This window comes from Harpia harpyja, chromosome 20 (genome assembly GCF_026419915.1).
Source record: "Harpia harpyja isolate bHarHar1 chromosome 20, bHarHar1 primary haplotype, whole genome shotgun sequence".
Classification (NCBI taxonomy): Eukaryota; Metazoa; Chordata; class Aves; order Accipitriformes; family Accipitridae; genus Harpia; species Harpia harpyja.
Genome location: NC_068959.1, coordinates 5,409,837 through 5,418,598, shown reverse-complemented (window position 1 = coordinate 5,418,598; position 8,762 = coordinate 5,409,837). Strand labels below are relative to the sequence as shown.

The window sequence follows — 8,762 nt, the reverse complement described above, 5'->3', positions numbered from 1 at the left end:
TAAATTGCTTTAAGCATGGGCCCTGAAGCTGTAAACAGTGTGCTTAAATATGAGGAATACGGTGGTATAGATTTGTGTTCCAGACTTGGAGGAATGCAGCTGATAAGCCAGACTCTAGCAGGTATATCACAGTAATTTGTTAAAATGCTCTGTTCAGTGAATGATCTTCTGACAATATTAGATGGCTTTCTGTATGGGTATTGGAATCTCCAAGAAAAGTGAAAATCCTGGATCCGATTTGCTCTCAGTTAAGCAAGTGAAATGGAGATAATTAATCACTTTATTACCCTGGAGTCTCACCGATGGAACAGAGAACCAACTCCATCACCTCCCCTTCACCAAAGCATGTACCAGCCACTCTGATTATGCACGGTATGTCAGCAGAACCATTGACTGCAAGTTACTGCTTTCTACTTGGTTAAATGCCTGTTGTACTGGTCAAGCAGATGGTGTGTATCAGCAATAAAGGGAGCCCAGTGACTGAGGGTTGGAGTTAATGGAAATAATTAATACTAAGATACTCTCAACAGTCGGATCATTAGCTCTTATTAGGTATTTATCTGTCTTCTGGGTTTTTTTCTATGATGAGCAAGGCAGGTGTTTAAGTTATGGTTCATGCACTCTACTTCACATGCGTGATATTTGATCTAATTAGAAAAAAATACTAAATTGTGCCAAAACTAGTCCATACCTCTCACTCAAATACTTGATTACCATGTCGCTAATTCTGCCATTCTTGCTCTTGTGAGTAGTGCTGCCCTTATGAATTCAATGGGATCAGGCCCTAACAGATTTCAGTGAGGTCATCTTGCTCAGCGTGAATCAGGAAGCACTTCACAATCCAGTATATCAGCAAGAGCTTGTGATGTTCTTCTCCCAGAGCTCCTCTGATGAGTGGAGCAATGCAGACAGTTTGTGCTAATGCTGTAGCAACAGAACGAGAGAATGATGACCTGATGGAATCCTTTAAGAACTGTATGGCTATAGAAGATGATGGTCCCTGTCCAAGAGAATTTTATAGCCTTAAGGTAAATTTCATCACAGCTGAATCATCAAGGAGCTGATTGTAATCTGAATGTTAATTCTTTTTGCTTAAGTGGGTCATCGGTAAATTGCTGAGGTTAGAGAATAAATTACAAGGAATTTTATGTACCAGTGTTAAAAGAAGGGTGATTTTTGGAAGTAAAAAAAAAAAAGAAGGGGCTTTAGCAATACAGGCGATTAATTGTATTTAAGTTGAACAAGAGAAAGCATGGTGAGTTGCTGGACTAAAGTGTTCTAAGTATTGTATTTAAACAGCCCAATATTAACTGATTATTTATATTGGCACTGTAGCATGGATGAAGAATATGTTTGGTTATTTTTTTATGGCCAAACTGGAAAATGTTTTTTAAAATATTTTAGTTTGAGAAAAGTTGTGTTCAGTGTTACACCTTTAGGCTTCTATGCGCTGTGTCACAAAAGAAACTATTTTCAAACACAGTCTAACAGAAATGACCACATCCGCCTCAAGTGTGGCCTCTTGCTAGTGCAGAAATGTGGGGAAAGATATTTCTGAAATTAAAATGCAAACCTCATTTTCTACTCAAAGAGGAACTTATAACCTGGATAAGTAGCTAAAGCAAAATTTACTCTGAATTCATAGTGTGTTTGTTCGATAATGGAGAATCTAAAAGGTCTGTTTTAAGGACCAGTAGTGATGGTAACAGAAAAAGCAATGATCTCTACTGGTGGTTTGGAGTGCGATATAATGCTTTTAGGATAAATGCTAAATATGTATTTCATCTTGAACAGCATAAATCTGGGTGGCATTTTCAGTACATCAAGTGGTGCCTGTATTAGTGCTCATTTAAACAACAACAACAAACCCCAAAGAAATTCCCACTCTAGCCTTTTCCCTTATTAAAATATAATTTCTAGGCTGAACTGGTACTAAACCAAAGCAAACTGCATGCTGCGGCTGAAAGGAAGGTGGTGGAGGCTTAGGATAACTTAAAGGGCCTTCCTTGCAGTATGAACTGCCTATAAACTGTTGTGCAGATTAACCAGAGGTGGGAACAATGTAGTATTGGAAAATTAAAAGGCCAGAAAACCATCTGTGAAAAGGCTGATGAAGTTAGGAATGCCATAGTATTCATGGTTTAATTGGGTGAGGCCAGGTGTTTAGGAAGGACAAGTGCATCAGTGGCTGAAATGGAAATATTTTTATTGGTGCTAAGGTAGTATGCCAGTGACTTGGAAACTGTGGATTAAAAAAGTAAGATGTTAATACTGTTTATAATTCATTATTATTGATATTTAGGACTCTTGGAAGCAGTTTATTAGCATTAATACTATCATAAGGTACCTGTTAAGAGTATGCCTATGGGAGCATACTCCTGTTTTTGCTGAGCTAAATGGCAAAGACCTCCTCTAAACTCAGCAGTAACATGATCAAGACCTACAGAAAGAGGTCATCTGCAACAAAATAGAAAATTTTGGAAACTGCTGTTGGATTATTTTAGATATCCACAGGGGGATTACTTATTTTCAAAGATCCCTTAGATGCATCAGTTTGTAGATTTGAAAGGGCAATATTTTCATACTCCTCTTGTGATGCTGAGCATCTGCAGTGGTGAACTAATACTATCAAATCCTTCTGAAAATTCTTGTTGAGAAATCCATAAAAGATGGGATTGATACATGTTGAGATCATGGCCACAAGGTGGCATATTGTAAATGCCAGATTATGATTGCAGCTCATTAGTGCCTCATAGTTCCAGTCAAAAATAACATTGAATATATTGATAGGCAACCAGCAAGCTGCAAAAGTCACAACAATTGATATCAACATGAAATTAATCCTTTTGTTTTCACTCAGTCTGCTCTCATTCTCTCTCATTCTGTCTGTTTTACCATGTCTCCTTCGAAGACATACAAATATCCTGAGATAGCAGATAAAAATAAACCCCAGTGGGAAGCAGTACTGGAAAACCAGCAGACTAGTGGTAAAAATCAGTCGTTCTGTAACAGATGGCCATGCTTCGATGCAAGCAACCTTGTTCTTGTAGAAATCACTATGGAAAGACAGATGTTTGAAGGGTTCATCAGTTAATTGGTGAAAGATTAAAAAAGGAATGGATATTATGAGGGAAAAGCCCCAGATGAAAAGAATTCCCCAGTAAGCATGTGAAATATTAGGCTTCCAGCCACGTGGGTTCACAATTAACTGGTATCTCTCAATAGCAATCAGTACAAGTGAGAAAATGGAGACTGTGACAGATATACTTTGTATGAAAGAACTTATTTTACACATAGCTTCCCCAAATATCCAGTAGTCCATTAAGGTATATGCAACCGTGACAGGAATACACATGATACAGATTAAGACATCTGATAGAGAGAGGTTGGCAATCAAAACATTGGTAACATTTTGAGCTTCTTTCCGTCTCTTTATTATAATAATCAGGCAAAGATTTCCAAAAAGCCCCACTATTGTAACTAATGTGTAGGCTGTAATAAGCAAGAATTCTGCAAGGAAGGAAGATTGGCATGTATCAAAGTTCAAAAACTGAGAATAACTAATGTTAGAGATAGTTTGATTAGACAGAATCTCACTGGGATGCTGAATGCCTTTATCCATTGTGAAACATCTCCCAACCTATGGACAAAACCTAGTATTATTTAGAATATACCTTGTATGGAACTTTCCAAGGCAATGATTACTATGAGTCTATCGTTGTAGTTGGTGTCCTTGAAGTTTTGAGCAAGTCTAATATAATTAATTCCAGCACTGGAAAAGCCAGTGGTTGAGTATTAGTGGTTTTGTGTATATATATATATGTGGGTGGAGGTTGATGCTACCTTTCTGAGCTTCTGCACTGACAGTGTTACAGACCTGTAGCTGATTGTGATGTATAAGAAATAGCAGTGATAGCTGTGATTAAACTTGTATGAACATTTTCATACAAATCCTCTTTCATGGATAAACTTTGTGGATCAACTGTGGATAAACTTTGCTTTTCAAAATAAAATATTTTAAGATCTGTCTCAGCCAAAGATTTAGCAAGGTTTAAGGAATTCCAATGAGGATAATCTGTTGCTTTTTTATTATCAAAAAAGAAGAATAGGGTCCTGCCATCACATTGCTAGCTTAGACATTGCACTTAGATTTTCTCTAGAACTACAAAGCAATGTGAGCTCATACACCAAATTCTTCTGGCTTAAGCAAAATTATGTGTGCTTGAGCTTAAGTGATATTCAACACCTCTATGAATGACATCTTTAAGGGAGTTTCCTGTTCTGCTTATATATTTAGGATGGCATGTCCTTTTTCCTCAATCTAATCTGAGAAAAATGTAAACCAAAGATCACATTGTAGCGATACACACAATTATTTCCATATCAGTAGTTGCCAAAGGTTGTCTCATTTCCCTACACACCATTCACTGTTGTACAAGTTTGACAAATGACACCCCCCAAATTTTCTGTGGTTAAGTGCAACACGTACTCAAGAGACATGGAGTTGATTGTTCTTTCAGTTCTAACTTAAACTGGTGTCAAGCAAAAATCTGATATTAGTACAATTCTGTTATAAAACTAATACTAATGGGAAGAATTAGGTTCAGCAGAAGATCTTGATGGGTTTGAATTTATCACCAAGTTAAAAAGTTAATCTTAAATCAAAGGCTCACCAACTTTCTGGCCACAAAGAGGTTGTTTCCAACCTGGGAAAGGAAAAAAGAGGGATGTAAAGAGTTACTTTTAAAACTGAAAGATGGATAAGTATGTTCTACATGTATACCTTTCAAAACTCAACTCTAACTCACCTTAATTCCTTTTTGAAGTAGGAACTATTGGAAAACTAGCTGGAAGGAGGTAATTCTTCACCCCTAGTAATAAATACCATAGTGTTGAGAGCCTGTGGAGAAAGGAGGATGAAGAAGCAGTGGGAAGTTAAAAAGGATGCACAAAAAGAAGAAGGGATAAGTGAATGTTTCATTATTACTAGAAATAATCCGTTTATGCGTAGAAGACTTGTCAACCTTTTCATAGAAATCATTGCCATTATTTAATCACTAAGGAATAAAAAATGTTTGGTTGCTTGCATGAGATTAAACACCAAATCCTGGGTTAACCTGAGGACTATGATTCTGTAACTGTTTGCCCCCAGGCACTCAAAGAATATTCCAGCTAGAGTTATATCCTGGACTGCTTTATCCTGATACTTCTGCTTGACATTAGTTTGGGTGCTTCAATTTAAGGTTCTAAAAAAGACTCCCCGAAACTCAACACAACCACCTTTGGAGCATCTATTACCACTCTCATTCTGATTAAAACACACTTTTTAACTAGTGTAATCATGTTGGAGCAAGAAGCAGCTGTAGATTTATGTGACTACATGTGGCCCTCATTTTCCAAATATGACTTAATTTGTGGTCAGGGGCTAACATTAAGCCCTGTAGTCTCCCTAAATAACCCACCTGGCTTGGTTACAGCTATATTGAGGGAATGGCATAGAAACCTGGACAATCATGCTGCAAAAGCTATTGAAGTCTAGTGGCTCAGATAGACTTTGTAGTCCCTCGCAGGTGTCCCCACTCCAGTAGGGCAGGAACAAGAGCTATGTACCCAACTCTGTGTGCACCAGCTTGCAAAAACTCTTCTAATGAGTCCAGGAGAAATAAAAGGGATTCTGAAGATAGCACAGTCACACCCTGCAGAAACTGATGATGTGGCTGAGCAACAGCACCTTCAGGCAACATATTTCTTGGAATGCGCTATAAACCACTTTTCCCTGGAGCAGACTAATTGCCTGGCTGGATTTATCACACGGAAGGATGCATGTCCTGGAAGGACAAGAGGCCAAATGTTACCCTGATGAGCTTTACTGCCACTTGAGACGTGTAAAGGTCTAAAGTCTGGCTGCTTTATCCCAAGCATGATCTTTCTCTTCGCACTGCTTGTGGTACTCACCTGACTGGTGCAGATCTGAGCCCTGCCCTTTATGAGAAAAGATCAGGTGTTAGCAGGGGATCTGGCTTAGAAGCAAGATACCTTCAAAGACAAGCTCTGTTCTTCCCTGCTTTTTATGTGAGCAGGAGAAGCTGTGGGGACTCAAAGGGCATGAGGCTGAGCCAGGTTTGTAATATTTTATGCACTATTTGCTATGCTCGCTTATTTATCCATGGTTGCACAACATGGTTTGATAGCGAGTGCTGAATGTCCTCTCCCAAGAATTCAATGTGGGTGGTAGGGCTTCTTTGGCACTTTCTACCATTAAGGGAAAGTCCCTGTACTGACCTTCTGATCAGTTCACTCACTACATTAGCTTTAGGCACGCTGATCATCTACATTGTCCTTTTTTTCAGAAAAAAGATTAATTTCTTTTCACTGTTTGGTTGTACTGAGTTAAAAAGTGTAGTCTTTAGCACATGTCATACTGCAAGGCAATTTAAATATTTCCTTGGCAATAAAACAATTACACCTGCCTCGTTTAAACATGTGCAATATTCATAGCATTAGAAAAATAAGTTACACTAGTACTTACTGCAGTATGCTGAACTCCGTTGTAATACATACTGGCATTTTTTTAAGCTAATAAATATTAGTGGAATCAGCATCCTTGAACTGCAACTACAGCTGATACCAGAATTGGATTGAAGTGTTTAATAAGAGAACTAATTACTTCATTCCCCAGTCCATGCATTTTGAACAAGATTCTCTACCACAATGAGAGTTACAGAGAGAAACACTATAAGAAATGATGATCCACTTAGCCTAGTTGTTTCATTCCTCTAGGTGTAGAAACATTACTGAAACGTGCATAAACAAAATAAAGTTAAAAGCATAGTAGAAAATAAAATGAGCTTTTAAAAGGCTTTCTTTCCTAAGTATTTTCTTACCTAGGTTAAAGATGCATAGTCCCATCCCTCCAAAGTGACCAGTAAATGTTTTGGTTGCCAACATCGTCTGTTTATTAAGTTCCAAAGTATTGCATAGGTGAAATCTGGAAGATACTTTCCATTCAATTTTAAATATAGGATGTACAGAATACAATAATCCTTTAAAAGATATATTTCAGTATTTGCCACAGTTTTATGGATTTTCTGACTTCTTACCTGATGAAAAATTCAAGTCATATCCACACTGCCCTTAACAACTTTTCTTTTCCCAGCAAACACATCTCCTTTGTGTATAAAAGAATCCAAAGCAAAGCTATCTGCTGCTAAAGCGATACTTAAACTCTTCTTTCTTCTCTTTCTGAAACAAACCACAGTTTCACAATTTCCAACTGTGACTGAATCCAGCAGTCTGTAGAAAGGCTGCTGAGGAATAAAACAAGATCTGGAATCCAAGAAGAGGCGAACAGCAATGAGCAGGGAGGAGGAAGGACCAGTAGTCATGGGGATGGATTTTCTTCCACTGTGTGGCTTCCCTCCGCCCTGTCAAACACCTTATCTTGCAATTTCATTTTCAATTATCTTATCTGTTCTGTAGTGTGAATGTTTTCCCTATTTTGGATTTCATACATAAACATCTGCAGATGGCTTATTGCTTTTTTAACTGAGGGAGATGGGAAAATAGATGCTTAGAAATAGCGTGCACATCCTATTAAGTGTGTAATTTGCTCTATTGCAATTAAGATCATCATATTTTCATTGTAAATTGCTAATTTAGCTTATACTCCAAAGATACAAAAATATTCCTGAAAAGCAAAACATGGCACATTACAGTAGCACATATTGAAAAGGGGCTTTATTATTTTTACTGTTTTTCCAGTAAAAGCCCATACCTTTTATAGTCACTTGTTTATAAAAATTAGCATTCAATGTTTCCCTATTGAATATTTGGAATGGATGTTTATGGGACAGGAAAGGAACTGTTTTAACCTCTTGCATGCGTTCCTGGGTCCACTTAACCCACAGTATCTCAATCTCTTATGCTGAACCATCCTGTGGCTCTCCAGTACTAGAAAAAGCAGAGGCAATAGAAAATAGTCCAGAGTTAGCATGTGTTTGTGTGGGGACAGGCTCGGGAAAACTAGATGAGAATTCCCTGTTAAATTAGAGAAGTAGAAACCTGCAGACAAAACACTTGAGAGAGTACTGGAGTCTGTCTTACTGCATCTGTTGATTTGGAAAGAATATTTTGAAAAGTAGTAGGATTTTTGGGATGAGCAAGACTGATGCTATACCTAAAGTGCAGGTTAGAACTAATTATCTGAAAATATTGTTAGTTGTCATGCTAGTGTATTTGTAGAAAATAGGGGTGGAGGGAGCCTCTCAGGTCAGCCAGACGAACCTTCTGCTTCTCGTGTATTTGTAGCTATTCATGATGTGTTTGTCTGACCTATTTTTTAAACGTTTGTGGTAATCCTAGATTAGGTATTCAAGTGCCTAATTTACTGTTAGGAAGACTTCCTTAACACCTCCCTCTAAAATTTCCTTCACTTTAGTTTAGCCCATTGCTTTTTATTCTAGGTGTGGTCTGTGAATTCTGAAATTTCAACCAAAGTGCTACAATTGAGCAATGTGAATATACTTTTCTGAAACATTTTTAGCTCTTGCTGGTTTTGATTATGTCAAAAGCACTATAAAAACAAAGCTTTTCCAAAGTACTTCAGAATTTCTGCTTCTGGTTGTAGTGTAGCCCAGGAAGTTAATCAAGACGTAAACATGCAATATGCTAGATATGCATCAGAACAAGCCATAAAAATGCATTATCTGTTTATGAAGGAAATAAGTCAAGAAAATTAAAAGATGTTCTGATTCTATTTATAA

At 37.5% G+C, this 8,762-nt stretch overlaps 1 protein-coding gene and 1 long non-coding RNA gene across 3 annotated transcripts; both read right to left on the bottom strand.

The window, feature by feature from the left end:
* Positions 1–882: 882 nt before the first annotated feature.
* On the bottom strand, positions 883–3,953 carry LOC128134433 (neuropeptide Y receptor type 6-like). The gene has a single exon (XM_052772121.1). The coding sequence runs from the start codon at positions 3,620–3,622 to the stop codon at positions 2,501–2,503; it is 1,122 nt and encodes a 373-aa protein (XP_052628081.1). The 5' UTR covers positions 3,623–3,953; the 3' UTR covers positions 883–2,500.
* Positions 3,954–3,983: 30 nt separating this feature from the next.
* Positions 3,984–7,154, bottom strand: LOC128134432 (uncharacterized). 2 transcript variants are annotated; one of them, XR_008232744.1, is made up of 4 exons: positions 7,101–7,154; positions 6,885–6,998; positions 4,809–4,900; positions 3,984–4,706 (listed from the first exon to the last, which is right to left on the bottom strand). It is a non-coding gene; the product is annotated as an uncharacterized LOC128134432 (long non-coding RNA). The 2 variants fall into 2 exon arrangements; XR_008232743.1 differs by having other exon boundaries at positions 6,885–6,988.
* Positions 7,155–8,762: the final 1,608 nt, after the last annotated feature.

Excerpts from the sequence above, each read along its gene's own strand:
- LOC128134433 (XM_052772121.1), bottom strand. The coding sequence starts at position 3,622 with ATGGATAAAGGCATTCAGCATCCCAGTGAGATTCTGTCTAATCAAACT.